This window comes from Eptatretus burgeri, chromosome 3 (assembly GCF_056783735.1).
Source record: "Eptatretus burgeri isolate ZD-2024b chromosome 3, Ebu_testis_v1, whole genome shotgun sequence".
Classification (NCBI taxonomy): domain Eukaryota; kingdom Metazoa; phylum Chordata; class Myxini; order Myxiniformes; family Myxinidae; genus Eptatretus; species Eptatretus burgeri.
In genome coordinates this window covers 50,293,844-50,319,599 of record NC_140963.1, presented here as the reverse complement: position 1 = coordinate 50,319,599, position 25,756 = coordinate 50,293,844, and the positions used below count along the sequence as shown (strand labels likewise).

The following is a 25,756-nucleotide window of genomic DNA, read 5'->3' as shown; positions in this document are numbered from 1 at the left end:
CTGGCCACTTGTGTATATGGAGGTTTGAGTAGCAGCCGTTAAACTAGACGCTAAGGGATATGGAGGTCTGAATAGCAGCTGGTCAAACGGGCGCTTAAGTATAGGGAGGTTTGAATAGCGGCCGGGAAAAACGGCTGCTTGAGTTCAAAGGGTTAAAACTTCATGGGTCACGTGTTCTGGCAGCCATATTAGATGGAAAAATTAACCTTGTACGATCAATGCAAAACTTTAGATATTTGATTGACTACCCATTCTGAATTCAGTTTGATAACGATGATGTCATGGTTCACGTGTTCTATCAAAGTCAAAGTAGGGAGTCTTGGGTCCCGGCATAATTGCTTGCAGTTATAAAACACACTTCTAATTATTATTGTTTTTTTGGTGCAATTTCCCTAATAGTGAACTCTGATCGTTTCTGTGCATTTGCTTCATGCAGGAGCTTCTCTGGGCATTGCAGACCGAGAAGGCTTATCTGCACTTAGCTGGGCCTGTCTCAAGAGTCGCCAGGCAGCCGTTCACCTATTGTTGGACCGTGGAGCCTCCATAGACCTCGCAGACCGTAGTGGGCGCACACCTCTCGATCTGGCGGCCTTCGGCGGGGACGAAAGTGTGGTGGGCATTCTCAATTGCAGAAAATTCAGCAAGACTACTAACCTGTAGTGTTCCGCAGCATTGTTATGTGGTTTCTCACCTTTTGTTTTGCTTCGGCAGATCGAGTGTCTGATCGACAATGGGGCATCCATAGACCACACCGACAACAGCGGCATGACCCCACTGGATCGTGCAATTGGCTGCAGGAACTCTGCTGTTGTTTTGGCATTGCTGAAGAAGGGGGCTCGCCTTGGTGAGGCCTATTTTGTATGCTTGTTTGGCAGTGATTCTAGGGCATGGCCAGGCTGCTGTTAGCCCCCACTCCCTTTGTCCAATCTTGGAACCCCTCTGTGCTTGTTTATTCCTTACTAGCACCAGCCTGTTCTGCTCTCCTGTTGATGTGTGTGATTAGCATTGCTAATCTAAGCTTATCTGTGATTGGCTTTAATTGGATGGCCTTGCTTGGTAGGCTTGAATGGCTTCTTCATTGCTGCTTAACTGAATGCTTGATGTGCATCTTTTCTCTGTTGTGTTTATTCACTTGTTGTTACCATCACATATACATTGTCTTGCCATTTTGCCTTTTTAAATTTTTTTGTTATTGCCAGACTTTGCTTCCACTCCCAGCGTGCAGCCGGGTTCAAGGTTTTTCTAGCGCAAGCCAGGCTCGTCCACTTGCACCACCACCCCTCCCCCAGCTCCACCACTCCTTGTCGGTCTCTCCCTTGTTTTCTTCTCCAGCCTGCTTCCATGCCTGTAATTTGCAGCAATCGGCCTTCATTTGTTTTGCTCCATCGATGTTAATATTGTTTTACCATTTTTATTTGAACTCCCATTGTTCATTTTTTTTTGGGTTGTTGTACATTATTTTTCCGTCATGGCTTCCTGGGCATCGGCCTCCATACCAGGCCCAGCAGCCTGGGCTATGGCCACATCAAAGGCTGAAGTACTGCTCATTCTGCTCAAGAAGCTTGTGGAGGAGGGAAACCTGCTGTATAAGGTAGGACATGCACACAAACATTGCTTACATATGGCAGGGGACGAGGTTAAACCAACATCCTTGTTGTGCAAGATTGATTAGCCTCTCAGCACATTTCCAAATGGTAGACATTGTAAGATTGAAAAGATAAAAGGCTTTCAAACACAAATGAGATCTGATGGCAGATAGGTTTTATGTTGTTTTTTTTCCTACCTTGGGCAAAAAAAAAAATAGAAAGTTGACCAACTTCAAAATCATTGCTTGCATTGTGAAATTTGAAATGAGTTAACTTGCATTAAATGTTTGAAGTACGTTTTTAATTTACTGCAATACTACATTGTAAAATGCATGGTGAAGCTACTTTATAGTTGTGATCTTAAGAGACACTTCTGAAATCACTTATAGGGCTGGCAGGATAGCCGAGAGGTACACACATTTGCCTCTAAGCTATCTAGTAGCTATAAACTCTCATCCCAGTGTTTCACAGGCAAAGTGGTTCATCAATGTGTGTGCCATTCCTCGGATGGACGCTAAACTGGGCATCCCGTCTGCTGGCATTAGTTGGTGGACGTTGAAGATCCCACGGTGTCCTTCGTGAAGAGTAGACGAGCATATCGCCGGCACCTTAAACAAATTCCAAATTCCTGCATTCCTGTGCTGGCGTGGCAATCCAACCAGGATTGTAGCCTCGTAACTGCTTCAGCAGCACCAACGTTCTACATCGAGTGTTGGACATGATGATTATGATGAACTAACTTATGCAGTGGAATATAAAGGCTATAGTTTCTGCATACCATGAAAGCACATCTTCGAGTGGCCATTAACTGCCCCTTCCTTTGCCCTCCCAACACTTTTGGCACGGAAATAGAATGGGCGCATGAAAGATTCTGCACAGCGTTATCAGTATGCACTGAAGAAGTTTCCTCGTGAGGTCCCTTCAGAGGAGCTTCGTATTTTCCAAGATCTCAAAGTTACTGTCTACCTCAACCTGTCTCGATGTCGCCGCAAAATGAACGTATGTACACTCTTCACGATATATGTACGTCCATACATATATATATATATGATTATACATGAGAGAGAGAGAGAGTCAAAAAGCTTTTCCCTTGAATCATGGTGAGAGAGTCCAAAATGACTTATTTTTCTGTTGCAATCGGGTAACTCATCCACCGCTGGAAACAATGTGCCACACAAACTTTAAATTACATGGAAAATGGCAAACATCCGTTTGGGGTTTTGCTTCATGGTCAGGGGAAATCAATAAAGTGAAAAAGTTTTGAAGGAAAAACTTTTTGTCTCTCCCTCATAGATTTTTTTTTTTAATGGGAATTTTCAGAGAAGGATGGTACATAAAATCGAAAGACGTGGCTTCATGGTTGTGAATGCAATCTCTGATCTGAAACACTTCAAGGAGCCTTCTACATGATATCCCTTAAATAGGTACCATACCCATTTTTTGTTTATTGAAAACAACACGCTTGCACAGCTCTTCAGTTGAATATGGAACACTTCGAGAAATGTTTTATTAAAGCCTGGCTTTGCACTCAATATGTCCATATGCTTTCAATTAACATTTGTTTTATTTTCTTTTTGTTTGTGAATAATCTGTTCATGAATTACTTTATTCCACATTCCCTGACAAATGGATCGGCCATAGTGGACCCATTGCTTGGCCCCCAAGATCTCCGGATTTGACTCCCTGTGATTTTTTTTTGTTTGTTTTGTTACAGTTTGTGGCATGTGCCCACTGAACTATACTCTGGTACTGAGAGTGCTGTGAGATGTGGTGATACCATATCTGACTTATTTACAGTTGTTACTGGAGTTTGTCAGGGGTGTGTACTGACCCTCACACTTTTCAGCACTTGCATGGACTGGATTCTGGGGAGGATGTCGGAGAGATCAAGCTGCGGTGTATCGTTTGGGAATGTCAAGATCTCTGACCTTGATTTCGCAGATGATGCAGTCATCTTTGCGGAGACTCTAGATATCCTTTTGGGGGCTTTCGAGGTGCTGAATGAGGAGTCGGAGCCGCTGGGATTCCGGGTTTCCTGGGTCAAAATTAAGGTCCAGGCTTTCAATGACACTTTGGATGCTGCTATCCTGTCTGTATCAGTTTGTGGCAAGGATGTTGAGGTCACAGACAGATTCAGTTACCTTAGCAGTGATATTCATGTCTCTGCTGGCTGTGAGCCAGAGGTAAATAGACGTCTGGGTCGATCCTGGGAGTCATGTAAACCAAGGAGTGCGGTGCTGTCATTACCGATGCAGGAGGATGAAAGTCCAAGTCTTTTAAGTTATTGGTGCTTCCAGTCTTACTCTACGGATGCAATGCTTGGACTTTGACCAAAGATCTGAGACAATGAGTTGACTCCTTCGGTACCAGGTCCCTTCGGAGAATCCCATGCTATCGCTGGTCAGACTTTGTGTCTCACGAGCATTTGCTGAGAGAAACTCAGATGACATTTGATATCTGTATGGTCCATGAGAGTCAGCTGCGGCTTTATGGGCATGTGGCTCGTTTTCCTGACGCTGATCCTGCTCATCAGATTCTCTCAGCAAGGGAGCCTCGTAAGTGGAGGAGGCAAGCGGCCCGACCACATGCCACATGGTTGCAGCAGGTTAATCGGCATCTCATGGAGATGGGGATTGGCCAGGCAACTGCCTGGGGGATGGCCAGACAGATGTCCCTGGAGTACCGACGGAAAGCGGACGTGGTGTCGTGCTACTCTGGCACTTGTTCCCATACCTGACCTGATCACAGTCCTTATCTGAAGTACTATCGGACCCCCGTTATTCACGGGTCATAAAGTGTAACCTGCTTTGACATTCGTGCTTTGTGTATTCATATATATATATATATATATATATATATATATATATATATATATATATATATATATATATATATATATATATATATATATATATATATATGTATATATGTATATATATATGTATATATACGTATATATGTATATATATATGTATATATACGTATATATGTATATATATATATATATATATATATATATGTATATATACGTGTATATGTATATATGTATATATGTATATATACGTATATATGTATATGTATATATGTATATATGTATATATACGTATATATGTATATGTATATATATGTATACATATACATATATACATATATATATATATATATATATATATATATACGTATATATATATATATATATATATATATATATATGTATATATACGTATATATGTATATATATATATATATATATATATATATATATATGTATATATACGTATATATATATATATATATATATATATATATGTATATATACGTATATATGTATATATATATATATGTATATATACGTATATATGTATATATATATATATATATGTATATATACGTATATATGTATATATATATATATGTATATATACGTATATATCTATATATGTATATATATATATATATATATATATATACGTATATATGTATATATATATGTATATATACGTATATATGTATATATATATATATATATATATATATATATATATATATATATATATATATATATGTATATATACGTATATATATTGTTACGGATTCGCGCCCGCCGGCGTGCTGACGGCCACGTAACTCGAATCGCGGCACGTCGCCCACCGGACGGACAATCCAGTCGTGACCCTCTCGGACTAACGCCGGGAACCAGTCACGGGTGGACCTTTCGGTCTCACCGCGATCGAGCCAATCAGCCCCCGCGTGGGATAGGGTTGCTCGCCAAATTCGACCGACCTAAGTACCCACACGGAGGGTAGACCGGGCGATCGCACCTCGCCGCAGGTCGACTTCGGACACGGGCCACTTAAGCGACCCGTTCCGTACTATCGGGATAACCGAGCGGTGTTATCGTCGGCCTCGACGGTTCGATTAATTATCGGGCGTATTCAGCCCACTACCAACCCTTTACGTGAAGCAAGATGAGGATTCAATGAAAGAAATGACGAAGCGAAGCGGGAAACAGTTCAACACAAAGCACATTTATTCGCGATGAATGGAAAGCGCACATATACAATTCCACCAAAAGCACATAGAAAAGAAGAGAAACACAATGCAATTCCACCAAAAGCACATAGAAAAGGAAAAGAAACACAATGCAATTTTACACAAAAAGCAAATGCGACAATGCAGATCTAATACCGATTACGCGAGCACACGGCAACACTTATACAATTTTACTTCACAGACGGCGCCGACAACACATATCCAAAACCAAGAAAAAGAAAAGAGAACCCTCAAGGATGAGGCGGGCCTGAGGTCGAGACCGGGTCGGGCCTACCCGTCTGGTGATGAGACGCGGAGCGGCGATGGTGCCTCAACTCCGCGGGCCTCGCGGACAGTGTCTGGTAGGGGGTGGGAAAGGGGCCCCCTTGGTCGCACTATCTCAGCGCGGGGGGAAACAGGAGGGGGTTGCTGATGCTCGGGGAAGGGAGGATTTCTACTCTGCCTCGAGTCCCGCGACGAGCGTCTCCACCTCGGCCAGGTCGCGCCGTCGGCCTCCCTGGTGTGCAGCTCCCTGCACGACGCGAGCACCCCCTCGTCTGCCCTCGCCGCCTCTCCACAGCTCCGTCCCCTTTGCTCCGACTCCAACGCACACGACGACGACCAACTCCTTCTTGCTTCTTCTTCCCAACTCCACCGACTGCGAAGTCTTAACTCTTCTGACTTGACGAACGCGGTCGCTTATATAAGCCCCGTGGCTTCGCTCTCTCATCTTTGACCCCCTGCCTTCGACCTTTCTCCTCGCTCCCCATTGGCCCGAGAAAAAGTGGGCGTGAATGCATTTTGATCCATAAATTTGCATATAGCGATCGCCCTCCAACGCCCTAGAGGCGGGGCCAAATCGCCCCTCGCTCACCGATTGGACGGAACAAAAGTGGGCGTGTGTCGTTTTTGATCCGTTTTTGAAATGGAAAATCCGTGGTTTTGTACACGCTGTTCGGCGCGCGCCCTGCACGAGTCCAACACCGGTACCCACAAGCGGCGCAAGAACGGTGGCGATGCGACGGTTGCGAGGTGTGATGTGAAGCGGCGCCGCGGTGGGTGGTTGATGTTGTGGTTGGTGGTGGTAACAATGGCGGTTGGTCCAAAATAAAGATAGTAAAAGAAAAACGGCTATCCTGAAGAGTCGCAGCACGCATAAATGACATGTATTCCCACTAGACAACGGGTTTGGGCCTAACTACACATATACTTACCGAGATATCTCACCTAAGGGGCCTGAATGGTGGTTTGCGAATTTGGTAACCACAACAATATATACGTATATATACATATATATATATATATATATATATATATATATACATATATATATATATACATATATATATATATATACATATATATACATATATATATATATATATATATATATATATACATATGTATATATATATATATATATATATATATATACGTATATATACGTATATATATGTATATATATATATACGTATATATATATATACATATATATATATGTATATATACATATATGTATATATATGTATATATATATATATGTATATATACATATATGTATATATATGTATATATATATATGTATATATACATATATGTATATATATATGTATATATATATATATATGTATACATATGTATATATATATATATATGTATATATACATATATATATATATATGTATATATATGTATATATACATATATATGTATATATGTATATATATGTATATATACATATATATGTATATATATATATATATATATGTATATATACATATATATATATATATATATATGTATATATATATATGTATATATACATACATATATATATATGTATATATATATGTATATATACATATATATATATATATATGTTTATATATATATATATATATATATACATATATATATATATATATATATATGTTTATATATATATATACAGTCAAAGCTCGTTACTATGCCACCTTGCTTGTATGCCACTCTCGCTATTATACCACTTTTGCTCGGTCCCGACAAAATTCAATACAAAATAAATTTACTATGCCACCCCCTACTCTCGCTACCATGCCACTACTGTGTGACTGTTAAAAGGCACGAGTCGTGAAAAAGTCTGTATTGCGCAGTGCTCGATTATCACACTCACGTCCAAAGGCGAAGCGACGAACTACAGTCCAGCTGCACTCAACATAACTCAATACGTACGCGCATAGTCAGACTGTGTCAAAACACGCGATTCTTCTCTCCGATGCCAGCCACAACAAGCCAATCACAACACGCACAACGAGACACAAAAAAGCGCGAGCACACACACAGACACGCAGGCACACGTACAACAGTGACATTATTTTTCAAATTCAGCCCATAATGTCAGCTCAGAAACGCAAGCGAACCGACTTTACGCTGAAGGAGAAGAAGGAGATCATCGATGCCGCGAAGAGGGTGCCGAATCAGTCCAAGTTGGCCAGGAGATTAGCAAGAAATGGGGCGTCAAAGTTAAGAGAACCACCGTGAAGGGCATTCTCAGCAAGAAGGATGCAATCGAGGCTGCAATCAAAGCTGGATTTCCATCGAAGCGCATGAAGTTGACGCAGGCTCACGACCCGAAGCTTGATGAGGGAGTGCTCATGTGGCTGAAGCAATCAAGAGGACAGAATGTGCCTGTCAGCGGCGATCTGATCAAGGAGAAGGCGATGAAACTGGCCGAGCTGATGCACATCCCAGACTTCATGGCGAGCGACGGTTGGTTGGGCAATTTCAAGAAGTGCCACGGCATCACGTTCAAGACAGTGCAGGGCGAAGCTGGAGCGGTGGATGCGCAATCCCTTCTTGAGTGGCAACAACAGGTTCTCCGGCCCTTACTCGGGCAGTTCTCCGCAGACGACGTCTTCAACCTGGACGAGACTGGACTCTTCTGGCAGCTGCTTCCGAACAAGACCATGGCTTTCTGGGGAGAGCGGTGTACTGGAGGAAAGAAAAGCAAGCAAAGGATCACTCTTCTGGTTGGGGCAAACATGAGCGGCAGCGAGAAGTTCCCTCTTCTGGTGATTGGCAATTCCAAGAAACCCCGTGCCTTCAAGAACAAAGAGATCCCGGTCAAGTACAAGGCGAACTCGAAGGCGTGGATGACGGCGGAGCTTTTCGAGATGTTGCGTGCGTTGGACGGACGACTCGGCCAGCAGGGACGCAGAGTGCTGGTCTGTCTCGATAACTTCTCTGGCCACCCTCCTGAGCTCGAGCTGAACAACATCCAACTGGTCTTCTTCCCACCCAACACGACAGCCAATTCGCAACCAATGGATCAGGGAATCATAGAGAACCTCAAGCGCCACTACAAGAAGCTCCTGCTATGCCGCCGGCTTGAGGCCATAGACGAGGGAAAGGAGTTCAAGTTCATGTTGCTCGACGCTCTACACGTCGCCCGGCGTGCTTGGGAGCAGGTCGGCAAGTCGACGATCAGGAACTGTTTCGCGAAGGCCAAGTTCATCGAAGAGGAGATCCAAACTGAGCCACAGGATGCGGAGCTGCCCGAGATCTGGGAAGCTCTGCCTGCCGAGGAAAAGATGCACGAGAACGAGGAGATCGAGCTGTCTGACTTTCTCGAAGCCGACGAGCGCCTCGCGACTGGCGGGTATTTCACGCTGGAGGAGATTGCGGAGGAGATTCTGTGCAGTGAGGAGCCGGTGGAACACGAAGATGACGAGGTAACTGCCGAGGAGGAAAGCGTTCCGTTCGAGGAAGCCCAGCGCGCTTGTAGCACCGTCCGGAAGTTCATGCAGCAGGGAAGCGGGAAGCCCGGTGTGATGCAAGCGTGCGATCGGCGAGACAACGAGATGCACGAGATCCGCCGAAAGAAGATGCGCCAGCCGACGATTCTTGAAAGCTTTGTGTGTCGTGAATTTCTCACCATGCCATATGTTAGTGTGTGAACTCTGTTAGTGTGTGTATGTTCTCCATTCGCTTAGCCTATACAACAGTCGTGCATTTTACTTGCTGGAATTAAGGATTAACTACAGATGGTTAACTTGAGAAAATAAGGCCGTTTTTCCAAAATCTCGTTACTATGCCACTCTCGCTACTATGCCACTTTTGCTCGGTCCCGACGGGTGGCATAGTAACAAGCTTTGACTGTATATATATATATATATATACACATATATACACATATATATATACATATGTATATATATGTATATATATGTATATGTATATATATATATATATATATATGTTTATTTATATATATATATATATATATATATATATACATATATATATATATATATATATATATATATGTTTATATATCTATGTTTATATATATATATGAATATATATATATATGTTTTTATATATATATATATAAAGATATATATATATATATATAAACATATATATATATATATAAACATATATATATATATATATATATATATATATATATATATATATATATATATATATAAACATATATATATATATATATATATATATATATATATAAACATATATATATATATATATATATATAAATATATATATATATATATATAAACATATATATATATATATATATATAAACATGTATATATATGTATATATATATATATGTACATATATATATATATATATATATATATATATATATATATATATATATATATATATATATATATATATATATATATCCTGGTGTTGGCTTAGTGGTTTTAGGGTGGTGGCTTGGGATCCCAGGGTCCTGAGTTCAAGCCCCGTTGGCTGCTGAATTAACACCAGGGGGTTGACTCAGCCTGTCATCCTTCCGATGTTGGCGAAATGAGTACCAGTGTACTGGTCCCGGTGTATGCCCCTGTTAGAATAGGTGTACCATATCCCTGTGTGTCGTAAGAGGTGACCAGGGTTGGCGTCAGGAAGGGCATCCGGCCATAAAAACATTGCCTCAAGAAAAAGCCAACCCCTGCACAGCAGGGAAAAATGGCTGTAAAAACGGTCATTTTTTTATTTTATATATATATATATATTTTTTTTTAATGTTTTTTTTTTACACTTCAGGACTGCTCTCTGAGATCCACCTGGGAAATTGGAAATCAGACAACATCACAGCATTACATAAAAAAGGCGCAAAACGGATCCCCTTAACTACAATAAGCTTGCTGTACTTCCAATAATCAGTAAGGTCATGGAATCCATCATCACAGTCGACATAAAATCATTCTTTTTCTCCAACATCCTAGTGTCAGATTATCAATTTGGATTCAGACCTGGTCACTCTATCTTGGACATGCTGCTTCTCCTCTCCCAACAATGGTGGAGGCCCTCAATATCAGACATGAGATCAGGGCCATCTCTCTGGACATATCATGAGCTTTTGATACAGTCTGGCATCCTGTCTTGCTATGCAAACTGTGTGCTTCTGGAATCCAAGGTGAACTCCACTCTTGGATTACTGACTTCCTCCACTCTTGAACCCTTTCATTTCATCTCCCTGTCAAGGCTGGAGTATCCCAAGGCAGTGTTCTAGGTTACATAGTATTCCGAATCTTCATCAATGATCTCACTGACTCTGGAAAATCCTCTTTCTCTCTCTCTGCTGATGACCCCACTCCTCTTTATCTCTTTGCTGATGACCCCACTCTCTGCCATGATGTCTCTCATCCTTCTGACAGACAGGCAGCAACCTCTTCCCTCTCCTCAGACCTTGACAAAATCACAAACTGGTCAAACACAATTTTGCTTATGTATCCATATTGTCCACCCTAAGCCTGGTGTTGGCTTAGTGGTTAGTGTGGCATCTTGGGATCCTAGGGTCCTGAGTTCAAGCCCCGTTGGCTGCTGAATTAAAATACACCAGGAGGTTGACTCAGTCTGTCATCCTTCTGAGGTCGGCAAAATGAGCACCAGTGTGCTGGTAAGGAGGACACTGCATCAGCGGCATAGCCGCGTCCCAACCAATGATGCAACCAGCAGCCACAGGCTGCACTCGATAGAGAGAGATTGTCCACCCTTTGTGTTCTTCCTTACCCCTCATCGTTACCTCCATCCCTTGTTTGTCCATCTCTGACTACTTTCTCCCTCTGCCCTGTTCTCCTGTTGTCCTCTTGGTTATGTTGTGTCCTGATTTATTCTGTGGAATTGTTCTTCCACAAGCCGAGACCATGTTAAAAAATATTAATAATAATAATTTTTGAACAATGCCCCGTCATTCGCGGCATTTTTCAGGAACGTATCCCCTGTGAATCTTGGGGTCTGACAGTACGACGACATACCACTAATGATGTTCAGGGCATATCTAATGCCATCTGTGCAAAACATATGGGCAATTTTGTTCAATGCCTCCAGACATGCGTTGAAAAATAAGATGGTCATGTTGAGTATTAAAGAAAACTTTAAGCATTACTGTTGTGTTATGTGTGTTGTAGAAAATAAAATTGTGCATGTTTGTTGTGTTAAATAAATAAATAATGGGTACCCACGGGACACCCTGTTTAGTAACAAGCAGAACAACCTGCTTCTGCATCGTTTGTAGTTTTGATTGCTGAAGCAAAATGAATCCACTTTTGTTGAAAATTTTAGCAATGATAATTTGTGTAATGAACTTGTGGTTTTGACGTCCAAGTTGTTGTGCCATGCCTGCAGGATTTTGGGATTGCGGAAGAATTCGCTACAAAAGCTCTGGAGCTCAATTCGGAGTCATACGAAGCCTATTATGCCCGGGCCCGAGCCAAGCGGAGCAGCAGGTAAACGTGCCACAGCACACCCTGGTATTGTTTATTGCAGTGAGTAAGAATCGAATTCCACTTGAATCCAAACTTTGTTGCACTTTCGCTTGGAGTTGGGACTTCAGGATGAGGTTGGAGGTCGTGTGAAAACTGAACGAGGGACTTGGTTAGGTACAACATTTCAAAGGACAGAACTTACCAAAAAGAATTCCATCATATAATTTGGCACAAGCAATAATTAACAAATAGTTATTTATGAGAATTTTCATAGCTTCTTATTATTGTGACATTGCAGATACCCTGGACGAGTACGAAACTTATCCATGTACCTCATTGTTGAAAAGTAAAATAAAACAAGGATGCAACTCCTCATCAAGGACACAGCCCCCCAACAGCAACTTAAAATGGGACATAAAAGTTTATCATATTGTAAAGGTCGTCGATCTGTTTCTGGTTGCCCAATAGAAATCCGGCAAGTCGTGTGAAAACGATCGTCGAGGTCAGGTGAGTATTCACAGCTCTGGGTTAGATCGCAGCCTTTTAAGGGGCTGTCACACCTTGACGTTTTAGCCAGCGTATCGTAACGTATCAAAATGTATGTAAAGCGCTGGCGTACGCTGAACTATTGATGTTTTTTTTTTTTTTAAGTTTTTGGCGTATTCATAGCGAGTTGGACGTATGCATAACGTATTAGTAACGTACACAGAACATTTCGATAACTTATAGATAACTTATACCAACGAATGCTTAGCGTGTTCACAACCTATGCCCAATGATAGTCTAACGTATGCATAGCGTGCGGCAGCGTATCTTCGACGATCACATGGCGTAGGCTATTTATAGGCTGCCGCTCAACGATTTAAATCGCTGCCGCTCAACAATTTAAATCATAACCGCTCTAGAAATCGAAGTGTCAACATCACCGTCATGCCGAAGAAAAAAAAAAAAAACATGGAGTCTGGAACACTGACAGGTTCCTCCTGTGAAGCCCATTTGTATATACCAATTCCCCTAAACGCTGCCAATACGCCATTATACGGTAGCTGTAAGTTAGAAACACGTTCAGCAAGTTCTGTGGTCGTCCGGAAGACGTCAAATACGTCTACATACGTCAATGTGCGTTGGAGATACGATACACATAGGTTCAAAGCACTTTTACTCATAGGTTAGAAATAAGTTTCGGGTACGCTAAACATTACCTCGACGTGTTTCGACTTATGAGTAACTTACAAGTAGCGTGTGTCAACGATCGCATAACGTGCCTACAACTTATGGCCAGCGTATGCGGAACGTGTGAGTCATGCGCTGGCATACGTTGAAAAATTTTGAGCATGTTAAAATTTGTCGAATAGCTCAGCGTACTACGACATATGCCAGCGTGCTTCAGGTGCTCTTAATGTATACAAAACTTACCCATAACGTATTCGACAAGTGTGCCAGCGTTTTAGACAAATTTTTCATATGTCGGCATACGCTGGCTAAATCGTCAAGGTGTGACAGCCCCTTATCTGTGCTACCTTACCTGCTAGAACCGTTGAGCCAGCCAAGCTCTCCGCCGATAGGCGACCACATGACCGATTATAATGAGGCCGAGCAAACCTTGGTCATGTGATGCGATCTGATCTAGCGAAATGGAGATAACCAACCAACCAACCTCAACGGGATTTCTCCAAACTACCAGATAGAGCCCCCAAGGCAAACATATAATGCACCCGAGACCAAGTGTATTTAATTGCAAATGATGGCACACTGGGGATGGGAATACAAAAGAAGCAATAACAATAAATGGTGATGAAGCAAAAAAATCAACCCTGCCACCCACTATCGAACATTCGGGTCCACGAAACAAAGTCAGGAATCGTACTTATTTAACCTGGAGGCCTTCAATCATATGACAAGATATAGACATTAGAGGTGGACAGGACAATAAATGTGGTGGCCAAGCCTGGCAGGACACAGCAGGAACCGATGCTGAATAACTGCCCATGTGCGTCCCTCCAATGTCTATATAGGAGGAGAGAGGAGAATAGAGGCGCAGCTGGCTGGATGGGGCATGGCAGCTCTGTGCATGTCACAGTCTGTCACAGGATGGTTCTCGGACATCTCCTCCCTTCCACCCGCTGCACCCACCTTTATCCCATCTGGCCCTTACTCTCCCGGCCACAATTAATGCATGTCCCGGCCAGAGGTGGGGCAAACTCCTTTCACACCCGACTGGGCGAGGACTCATCGTTTAGCAGCAAGGACGATGATTGCCGCCAAGATAGCTCCTTGAGGCCTAATGAAACACGAAAGAAACGTCTGAGTGTCACCAAAACCAAATCAATTTGTCTTTGTTACATACCCAACCTGTCCACCAAGTTTTGTATGAATCTGTCCACAACTTTTTGAGATGTCCTGCTATATATCGTTTCTGTTAACTCAATTGTGAAGAATCACTAAGATATCCTGCTCGCAGACAGACAGGGGTGAAAACATAACCTCCATCCACCTTCAGTGGTTTTGGTAATTACTGATTGTACTGCAGTGATTCCGTGTAATTACTTGTGGTTCATTCATTCTTTTCATACGCAGCTTGTTGCTGCTGGTTGCATCATTGCTTGGAGCATGGCTGTGCCATCCTTTGTAAGTTAGAGCAGGAATTTGTAATTCATTCAGTGTTGGTGATAGTTCGCCGACTCTTCGCGAAGGATATCGTGGGATCTTTAACATCCAGCAATAATGCTGGCAGCTAGGACGCCCAGTTTAACGCTCATCTGAGGAACAACACACACATTGATGCCTCGCCCTATCTGCGAGACATCAGGATGACAGTTTAGAGTTGGGTCGAGAGTCAAATCCGGGATGGACTACTCAGAAATGAATGTGCGTGCTGCCAAGTCATCCTGTCAGCCTCTTGCTTGTGGTTGGTGATCAGGCTTTAGTAGTGCTCACTCATGTTGCTGACTTGTAAACACACAGTCTGGCTTTCGCAGTACAAATATTATTGGCAGCAAACCAATTACAGACAATTAGTTGGAGCCTACTCAATTACTACCTGGGGTCAGGAATCAGACTTAAACAATGTACATGCTGCTTCCTTGCAAAAGCCTCCAGGTGGGAAGGCTTTCGCAGTAAACATGAAAGCAAGGCGATAATGCAATTCTTGTGTACGTGTATGACAAGACCTACCCAATTACAAACAACCAACCGATAATGTGTATGATGTGTACTTATGAGGAGAGTGCTCAGCATTGATAAGGTATATGTGGAGATGCTAATTGCAGTTGGAGAGATTGGAGTCAGGTGGACACTCAGGCTGTGGAATATATTGTTGCGGCTACGGGTACCGAGACACCAGCTTGTCACTCAGGGGGATTCATCCCCGGTTGTCCTCGGAAGAGCCGGACCTGGGGCCACCGCTCACATTTAACGTTGTGGTATGGTGGGTTGTTTTAAAACCACGAATGCCACCCAGTTAACCACGAGTTCCAGTGTCCACCGTCGAATTATGCCGTTTAACTAGAGGTCACGTGGTTACCTGAGCGGGGAGCGTGCCCTCGGCAAAGCACCAATGTTATCTTGATTGGATCTTAATTAGGGCGGCCGAGCGTTTACCGCTGGTGCGTGCCAACTATTTTTGGTCAAATTTGTGGTAATTACCTCCAAGTCCATCTCAGTTCAGACAATGCCAGACCAATGGAAGGAAAGGACAAACACTGACAGGTTGGAAGTCAACAAATGATTTATTAATAATAAATTAAATAAATAAAAATAACTTTATTTCCTGAGGTAAATAAATGAATTAATTTCAAAGCAATCAAAATGAATAATTACTCATATCAGGCAAAATCAATCAAAATGCTAGAAAAGAGACAGAGAGCAGTTGCTTATCGGGGGTTGACTTACTTACGGCTAAACACAGACAAGGGTACCCAACAGATCTTGGTAGGGGGGGGGAATCGTCTCACTCACCAGAGAGTAGTTGTCCGTGAAGTGAAAACGTCCTAAAATGTGTGCGTGCATGTCACGTCTGTTGCCTGCACTCTCTTGCGAACAGCCTTGAATGCCAGTCGACGTCTGGGAGAGCACCGAGATCGTCTGTCGTGGGTTTAGACCCTGGTGCTGCGACACGGGCAGTTCCTCACACTTCACGAAACTGGTGACGTCCAGTGACCCACACGGTCCGTCGGCGACTGACCCACACGGTCCGTCGGCGACTGACCCGCGCCTCACACGTTGGTGACCGACCCATGCCTCACTCGTTGTCGGCGCTGCTCACACCCACACGCGCACCACACGTCCGCTTGCTCAAGCACTGGGAAGGACAAATTATCTCATTGGTGCTGGTCAGACACCCACACGTGCACCACACGCTCGTTTGCTCATTTGCGGGCTTGCACGCTTCCTCGCTTGCACGCTTCCTCGCTTGCACGCTTCCTCTCTGGTTCGCTTCTTCCCTCACGCGCTTCAACTCTCGCTTTCTTGCTTGCTTCTCGCGCTTCTCCTCCCCGCTTTCTTTTTTGCTCGCTTGCCCTCTCGCTTTCTTCTCCCTCAGAACGGACCTCCAATTCGTTTTATATCTGCTGCCCGTCTCGGCGGGCGCAGAGTCCACCCCAAGCTCACCCCTCCCCACTTGCACACGGTTGCCATGACGACCCGTGCGCTCTCAAAAAAGGCGGGCGTCGGCGCTCGTGAAAGAAATGCGTGCATAAACGTTGCTGAGGAAAAATAAGGGCGGGCGTCAGAGCTCGCGAAAGAAATGTGTGGAAACGTGTCTGTCGTAAAGAAAAAAAAAAGCTTCCCATAAGAGAGGGGATCTCTTCTTCACCCTTCTCAATGCATCACATTTAAAATCCCATTAGACATGGGGATGGGGCTAATCAGAACATGCATTTAAGGAAATAACTGTCTGAGGACCTGGATGTGTGGATGCATTCATCAGATGCATTACGGATTCTGAAATCCGTAACATTATGTATGAGAGAGGGTGAGATTCCAGAGGCGTGGTGGACTGGTTGGTATAATTGTACTTGTCTGAAAAAAGAAGCAAGACGTTCAATATCTGAGGATGTACCGAGGTATCACGCTTTTAAATCATGTCATTAAGCCCCTTGAGAGGAGTCTGGATGGGTGGATACAGAAAAGTGTGGAGCAGAAGGTAGGTGAAGAGCAACAAAGGTTGTCAGAAATGGATGAAGGACGATGGATGAGATGTTTACGCTGATAATTTTTGTCGAGAAGAGGTTGCAGATTCAAGGGAGAATGGCACTGTGATTTCTGGAACTTGAAAAGGCTGATGACACAGTCTTGAAAGAGATGGTATTGATGACGCGGAGATGGATGGGAGTGCTGTAAGCAGAAGATAGGATGATGGAAGTTATGTAGAATGAATGATGGGAAGAGTTTTGGTTGGACCTGGAATGTCGGAGGAGTTCCGCATTAATGTCGGTTTTATGATGGGAAAACACGCTCGGCCCAATCATTTTCATTCTGGTGATGGAACTGGTCAGCAGGAAGGTCAGTCTGAAAGCATCCTAAGGAAGCTACTGCATACAAACAATCTGGCGATGGTATCAGAGAGCGAGCAAGAGGTACAAGAAGTGCTGAAAAAGTGAAATGAGACGTTTGAGAAGTGTGGACTGTAGATGAGCCTGGGGAAGGCTGACGTAATGTGGTTTGGACAGCAGTGAGAGAAAGTATATGTCAAGTTAGAGGAGATAAAGCAGGGAAATTGATTTGTATACCTATGTGTAACGTTAACCGGTGATGGTAGAGCAGGCGGGCAGAGGTATAGAAGCTATATGTGGGTGTGAATGCATGGAGAAAAGCAGAGAGTTTGATGGCAGACAGGAAGATATCGAGGAAGTGAAAAAGGTAAGTCCTGAGGTGGTGTGTAATGCCAGCACACCTCTACAATCTGGAATGAGTGGCACTGACAGAGCAGCAAAAACAGAGGTTGCAGGTTCGTGAGAACAACTGAGTCAGGAGGATTGTGAGAGTGAAGAAGGTGGATAGAAGGAGAATGGATGAACTGAGGGAGGAGATTGGTGTGCAGGTGAGTTTGATGCAAAGATTGGTAAAAAGCAAGTTGAAGTGGGCAGGACACCTGTTATAAATGGAGAAAAATAGACTTCTGAAGAGAGCTGATGTGTTGAAAGAGCAAGGCACAAGAACAAGTAGGAGACCGTGATCGAGATGGGAAGATTGTGTGGAGGTGGATGTCAGAAAGGTAGAGATGGTTTGTGATGGAAGGTGGTGGAGGAGTGTCGTCAACACAGCAAAGCAGCAGCTCAGTACCAGACGGCCTCACCCCATGGAAAATGATTTTGAGGAAGAACTAAAATTAATTTTTTGTGCATGCATCAGTCATTCCGCACACAGATGGACTATAACATTGAGACCCCAGAAGGTCTACTTTAATATTGTGACCCAACCATCTTCAGCACAAATGTTAAAATAGATAACTTTGTCCAACTGTGCTGAAGACGGTTCGGTCACAATATTAAAGTGGACCTTCCAGGGTCTCTATATAATAGTCCGTCTGTGTGCAGAGTTTGTGACCCAACCACAACATTTTGATGTCTTACACCAAGCTGATTTTGTCTCGAGATAATGCATTGTGTCACAGTGAGAGATGATTATTGTAATTAAAATGATTATTGTTATTATTTTAGTGCTTTATAAATGAGGACAAATCTGCACACTTTCAGAAGGAGTTAGAATTATGCCAAATACTCGAGCATTTGTTTGTGCACTCAATTAATGTTTGGAAGTTTTTATCACTTAGGCAATTCCAGGAAGCACTGTTGGATTTGCGTGAGGCATCTAGACTGTGCCCCGAAAGCCGCGAGATCGAGCGCTTGCTGACGCGTGTGTCGGAGGAGTGCTGTGCATTCGGACAGATCCATCAGCAAGGCAGACGTCTCGGAGAACTTCGTTTGCCACAACGCCAATCATCGACGCGAGATCGTTTGCGGGGAGCAGAAGCAATGGAATACGACACCCGGTATCCTTCTCTGAAAGTGGATGCACAACCTGACCTTAAAAAGCCCAAATCGTTGCCAGTCTTCGAGTCAAAAGAGAGCACGGGCAAATCAAAGCTGCCAACAATAGCTGATGGGGAGGACTTTGAAGGTTTTCCGGATGAGTGGCAAGATCGAGTATCAGAGATTGACTCCAGCAGTCCCATTCGCACCCAGTGTAAGGAGGAAACGGACACTGAGAGGGTCGGAGCGATAGCAAGAGTTACGTTTTCACTGGAATCTACAGCGATTGAGGTCGAGTCTGACCCAGAAGATGATTTGCCATCACTCGGTGAGTTGTCTTTGAATGGAAACGAAATATCATTTTCTCATGTAACTGCTGGGTTGTTTGTGAAAAGTGCTGTTCACCAATATCCTTTGAGTATTTACAGAGCAATTACCTTTTCTGCGGTTGATGCAGTTTAACTCTATCTCTGTGCAGATGCGGATGGAGAGAATGACATCGATGGTGACGTGGAGGATGAGGGTTCCGACCAAGGTGCCCTATCTCCATTGCCACCACCCACTCAAAGCCCCGAGTGCATCCTCTCAGGTACACTTCATACCTCAATAAGTGCACCTAGCTGTGTGGACTCTCATTACTGTCTGCAAGATCAGCTTGTGCCGCAACATTTCCCACGCTCTACTTCTCGGCTAAATGACGTATTGCCCCTTGGTGCTCGGAACTGGCATAATAGAAGCCTTCCTCCACTAATGCCCACTAAAAGCTCAAGCCATGGTGAAGTCCGGCCATGCAAGGTGACCATCGACGCCATGGCTTTGGAACGCAGATTGAATGCAGCCAAGGTGCTCAGTGTGAAGACACCACAGACCCGTGGGCTGCAAAGTGACAACATGAGGCTATCACATAATGACCCTACCGATCTTGTGGACAATTTGGAGCAAAGAATTACTACTTCTCATTCAACATCAGAATTGAACAGCCAGTGTGGTGGGCCAAACGCTCAGGTGGGTTTACTAAATCTGAACCATTTCATTGTGGCGATTCGGGACACATTGTTTGGATTGGTGTAGCGAAAGAATGAAGTAATCACAAGCAAGTTTGCCATGTCATTCGGGGTATTTTATTGAAATGTCACAAACAGGAAGTGTTTCACTTTGAGTAGGCAGGGGCGATGTTGACAGGGTTCCACGGACATTCAAAACTGTCAAAAAAGAAACTAGAGTTCACAGAACACATGACCCACCCCCCCCCCCCACTCAGTTTTTCTTCAATTACAATTAAATATTGGTTCATGAGTCAGTAAGTGACCACAATATTCGTTATGGGTGTGTGTCTGTTGGGTAGTCGATCAAGTCTACCCTTATTATCAGTATTTCCGTCGATATGTTGGGTAGTCGATCAAGTTGAAAAAAAACATTTTTTTCAAAAAAAATTTTTTGGGAGATTTGTTCTCCCCTTATTATCAGTATTTAAAATGGCGATTTCAGTTAATACAATGGCGATTTCTATGAAACTTGGTTGGTAGGTTCATACCATGACCGAATTGTGTGCAAATGAGAACCGTTGCTATGGACCACCACCGTTGCCAAGCAACGGGACTTTGAAATTTTAGAAAAATCATTAAAAAATTCATTTCTTCGAAAATCAAAAATCGGGCCACGAGCGACTGTGGACAGTACATTCAGCCATATTGTCAAAAATTTCCAGCCGGATCCTATGAAAACTGCCAGAGAAGATGAACTTTGAATGAACCCTGGTCGAAAACAATTGAAAAAAACGAAGTTCGTTATATCTCAGAGACTATGAGTCAGATATACATGAAACTGGTATGGTAGGTTCATGGTATGTCCTAGTTATGTGTGAGAAATAACCGTTGCTATGGACCCCTCCGTTGCCTATCAACGGCCGAAAAACCTCTAAATGTGGGGGTATTTTAACGAAAAAACAATCTGCAGAATTAACCCTTGAAGCGAGAATCATGAATTTTCTTGTGATTAATCCTCAGGTCATTCCCCATCGAACGGGCCCATTGCGTCAGGTTCTATTGGGTAGTCGACTACCCATGTCCACCTACCGGCTTGTTTGTCTGTCTGTCTGTCTGTCTGTTGGGTAGTCGATCTAGTCTACCCTTATTGGTTCACGAAAAAATATTTTCACAAAAAAAATAAGTGACCACTATATTCGTTATTGTTGTCTGTCTGTATGTCTGTCTGTCCCAAGCATAGCTCCGTGGGGTTTGATCCGATCCTGATAAAATTTTGGTGGGAGGTTTATATCATGATCTCGTGTTTTCCTGAAAATGGATGTGCTGCGCCCATTATGGGCAGAGCCACGCCCAAAAAACGTGTTTTTAGGGGTAGCCGATTTCAATTTGCATCTTCTCCTCGGGGGTTTGTCGAATCTGACAGGGGTTTTGGTATTTGGTTTGCCCAATGGCACCTGCATAGCCCCACGGAGCTCAATTTTTCATTTTCGTCCCAAGGTCAAGAACTTAGAAAATTGCGAATTTTGACATAAAAAAATTTCTTCTCCGAGGGGTTTGTCGAATCTGGCTGGGGTTTCGGTATTTGGTTAGCCCAAAGGCACCTGCATAGCCTCACAGAGCTCGATTTTTCATTTTCGTCCCAACGTCAAGGCCACAAGGTCACGAACTTAGAAAATTGCGAATTGTGTTTTTACGGGGTAGCCAATTTCAATTTGCATCTTCTCCTTGGGGGCTTGTCGAATCTGGCAGAGGTTTTGGTATTTGGTTAGCCGAATGGCACCTGCATAGCCCCACATAGCTCGATTTTTCATTTTCATCCCAAGGTCAAGGTCACAAGGTCATGAACTTAGAAAATTGCGAATTTTGACATAAAAATGCATCTTCTCCGAGGGGTTTATCGAATCTGGCAGAGGTTTTCGGTATTTGGTTAGCCCAATGGCACCTGCATAGCCCCACGGAGCTCGATTTTTCATTTTCGTCCCAAGGTCAAGGTTACAAGGTCACGAACTTAGAAAATTGCGATTTTGACATAAAAATCCATCTTCTCCAAGGGGTTTGGCGAATCTGGCAGGGTTTTCGGTATTTGGTTAACCTAAAGGCACCTGCGTAGCCCCACGGAGCTCGATTTTTCATTTTCGTCCCAAGGTCAAGGTCACAAGGTCACGAACTTAGAAAATTTCGAATTTTGACATAAAAATCATACGACCGCCCAAACTTTGAGAGCTCGGATGACAATATTTTTTTATGCATAATCTTGAGGTCATTCCCCACCTAAAGTCTTGAAACCATTTTGCTCTATCTCGAAGACCTTGCCCGTGGCGCCCCCTTCAAGTTTGTTTTTACGCTGCTTTCATCAAAGTATGGATAATCTGATGAGTGTGAAATGCCATATAGCCTATATGACGTTATATTGTTCCTGGAATGTTCCAGAGGAAGTTTTGCACCAAAGGTCATAATCCTTGACCTTTGACCTTTAAAGTTCACAAAGGTTAAATTTTCAAAGTTGTGGGAATCGAACCGGGTTTTCAACCTTCTTCGACGAACTAACTCAATTAAGCGATAGCACGTATCCTGTTTCCTTATTTTAATGTCCACAAAGTTTCTTTTTTTTTTGACCTTTAAAGGTTATGCAAAGGTCAAATTTTTAAAGTTGTTGAACGAAACCGGATTTTCAACATTTTGCAGCTAATAACCTGTCACTCGTACCACATCATGTTGATCATTTTTATAACTTGGTCAAACATCACATTGTCTCATCCTTGACTTCTGAAACCATCTACATCGTCAAATACCGCTCGCGAACCATCGTCGTCTTCAGACTTGTTATCAGTATTTCCGTTGATATGTTAGGTAGTCGATCTAGTCTACCCTTATTATCAGTATTTCCGTCGAAATGTTTGTTTGTCTGTCTGTCTGTATGTATCTGTTCGGTCCAGTGCTCCGTTAATGCAATGGCGATTTCGATGAAACTTGGTTGGTAGGTTCATACCATGACCTAGTTGTGTGCAAATAAGAACCGTTGCTATGGACCCATCCGTTGCCTCGCAATGAACCTTTGAAATTTTCAAAAAAATCTCAAATTTTTATTTTTTTCGAAAATCAAAAATCGGGCCACAAGCGACTGTGAGCAGTACATTCAGCCATATTGTCAAAAATTTCCAGCCGGATCCAATGAAAACTGTCGGAGAAGATAGATTTTCAATGAACCCTGGTCGAAAACAATAAAAAAACGAAGTTCGTTATATCTCAGAGACTGAGTCAGATATACATGAAACTGGTATGGTAGGTTCATGGTATGTCCTAGTTATGTGTGAGAAAGAACCGTTGCTATGGACGCTTTTGTTGGCTAGTAACGGCTGAAAAACGACTACCCATGTCCACCTACCGGCTTGTCTGTCTGTCTGTCCCGAGCATAGCTCCGTGGGTTTTGATCCGATCCTGATAAAATTTGGGTGGGAGGTTTATATCATGATCTAGTTGTGTTTTCCTAAGAATGGGCGTGCTGCGCCCATTATGGGCGGAGCCACGCCCAAAAAACATTTGTTTTAGGGGGTAGCCGGTTTCAAGTTACATCTTCTCCGATGGGGTTTGTCGAATCTGGCAGGGGTTTTCGGTATTTGGTTAGCCCAATAGCACCTGCATAGCCCCACGGAGCTCTATTTTTTTTTTTCATTTTCGTCCCAAGGTCACGAACTTAGAAAATGTCAAAAAAATCAATAAGTTGGGCATCGAGCAACTAGGGTTTTCAACTGTTTCGAATGAAAGTTGGTATGCAAGTAGTGCTCTTCGAGTACTACAACTTTCATCATTTCTGTTTTTCCCGATTCCCGCTAGTTTGCCCGTGGCGTCCCCTCGAAGGTCAACAAATAAAAAAGGCGAACCGTGTACATTGCTCGTGAACCATCCCCGTCTCCAGACTTGTTTGTTTTTTAACGATCGTTTGAAAAAAAAATGCGAAAGTTTCGTGCTATTGAAGTAGTGCAGAAGCGGTCCTGGACAGCACCCTTATACACCACCGCATTGAACCTTTATTTAAATTGAAGTACTGCAAAATTGGAGGTTTCGTGGAAGTATTATGACAGGCGATTTGTGTTCTACAGTATTCAAAAATATAATTCAATTTAAATAAAATAAAGATTGTAAAAGTTGTATCAATAAATTAATTCTGGTTTTTGCTGTCATTTCCACAGTGTCTTCTACATAACCCTATCATCCACATTTACATTAGCAATTCGTGCCTGTTGTTTGTGTCCTTTATGACATCCTTAAAAACAGTAAGCTCCTGTTTGGAATGATTTTCAATTTAGTTTGACTGCGAAGCAGACAGACAGAGTAAAACAATTATTCCTCTGTGCACGTGCAATCGGGACAAATTCAGACAAGTTACGGTAAAACAAAAAAACTTGTCTGTCTATTCATGTTGCAATTTGTGTTCAAAATATAACATTAAATTTAAAGAAGTTATTCGTCGATCATAAACTGACACGACAGACGGACATGAAGCAATTGCTTACCCCATGCGTGGGGGAGGAAGGGGGGATACCTTTTGCAGGATGGAACTGTTACGTTGTCTTGAACTTCAGCAAATGAAGGCCGATCAATGGTGTGATGATGAGAGTATTTTAACTCTGATGCACCGTCAAGCTTTATTCCATCCTCACATCATCAGTCACTGCAGTTGTTTGTATTGGGGTTCGTTCAGGAGACTTTAGGATTTGATTTGCATAGTTACACTGCTTCCCTCCTTACGAAGACCTCAAAACATTGATTTTTAAAGATTTGGTTTCATATGGATTGATTGTTGTGATGTGGTGCAGAGCATACATTTAAAGCTTTCTTACCTCCCACCCCAAGAACACTTTACCTGATCATCATTCACTCGGCCTTTCTCCTGCTGTTGATTTGTCTTCACAGATGAAATCTCCATCATCACCACCACCATCATCAGTGACAGGCTCAGATATGTGTAGCTCAGTATCTAACAGCAGCCTCGGATCAAATACCAGCTCCACAGATGGAGAAAAGCAGGCTGGTGGTGCAATGGAAGCGGCGGGTGACGGTTTTGGCTTGTTGGCCGCAAAGGACCACGTCCGAAAGTCTCGTACACGACCCTTTATGGGTATCACTGATAAAACATCATGGTCTAAACAGGGACGTAGTTCATCTGGTTCACCGACCATCGAAGGTGTCGTTTCTGCGAAACCCCGTCGCTTTTCCACGTCGAGTGGTCGATCCCCTGATGAAGTGTGTGAGGAAGAGGCGGTGAGACCGAGACCCACCCGCAGGGAAGTCCCTTACCATGGTGCTTGTAAAGACGGTACAGATAACCCTCGTATTCCACCAAGACCGCCAAGCAAGCACAAAAGGTCATTCATCGAGTCCAACGTTTGATCATAGACAACCCAGTGGGGTAGAGTTCAGGTCAAAAGGGAACAAAGATTCATGGACAAATCAGGAAG

At 43.0% G+C, this 25,756-nt stretch overlaps 1 protein-coding gene across 6 annotated transcripts in view; it reads left to right on the top strand.

Annotated features, from left to right (window-relative positions):
* The window catches only part of LOC147029847 (protein TANC1-like), a 419,064-nt gene that overhangs the window by 392,276 nt on the left and 1,032 nt on the right, over positions 1–25,756 (top strand). For 5 of the 6 annotated variants that reach the window (XM_085873244.1, XM_085873249.1, XM_085873243.1 and 2 more), the window contains 8 exons: positions 437–612; positions 712–844; positions 1,500–1,591; positions 2,439–2,585; positions 12,261–12,361; positions 19,113–19,639; positions 19,790–20,316; positions 25,152–25,756. The exon at positions 25,152–25,756 is cut by the window's right edge and continues 1,032 nt beyond it. In XM_085873244.1, the coding sequence (XP_085729370.1) occupies positions 437–612; positions 712–844; positions 1,500–1,591; positions 2,439–2,585; positions 12,261–12,361; positions 19,113–19,639; positions 19,790–20,316; positions 25,152–25,688 (2,240 nt within the window). In that variant the 3' untranslated portion in view covers positions 25,689–25,756. The remainder of the gene's footprint in view (positions 1–436; positions 613–711; positions 845–1,499; positions 1,592–2,438; positions 2,586–12,260; positions 12,362–19,112; positions 19,640–19,789; positions 20,317–25,151) is intronic. The other variant, XM_085873248.1, reaches the window with a different exon arrangement.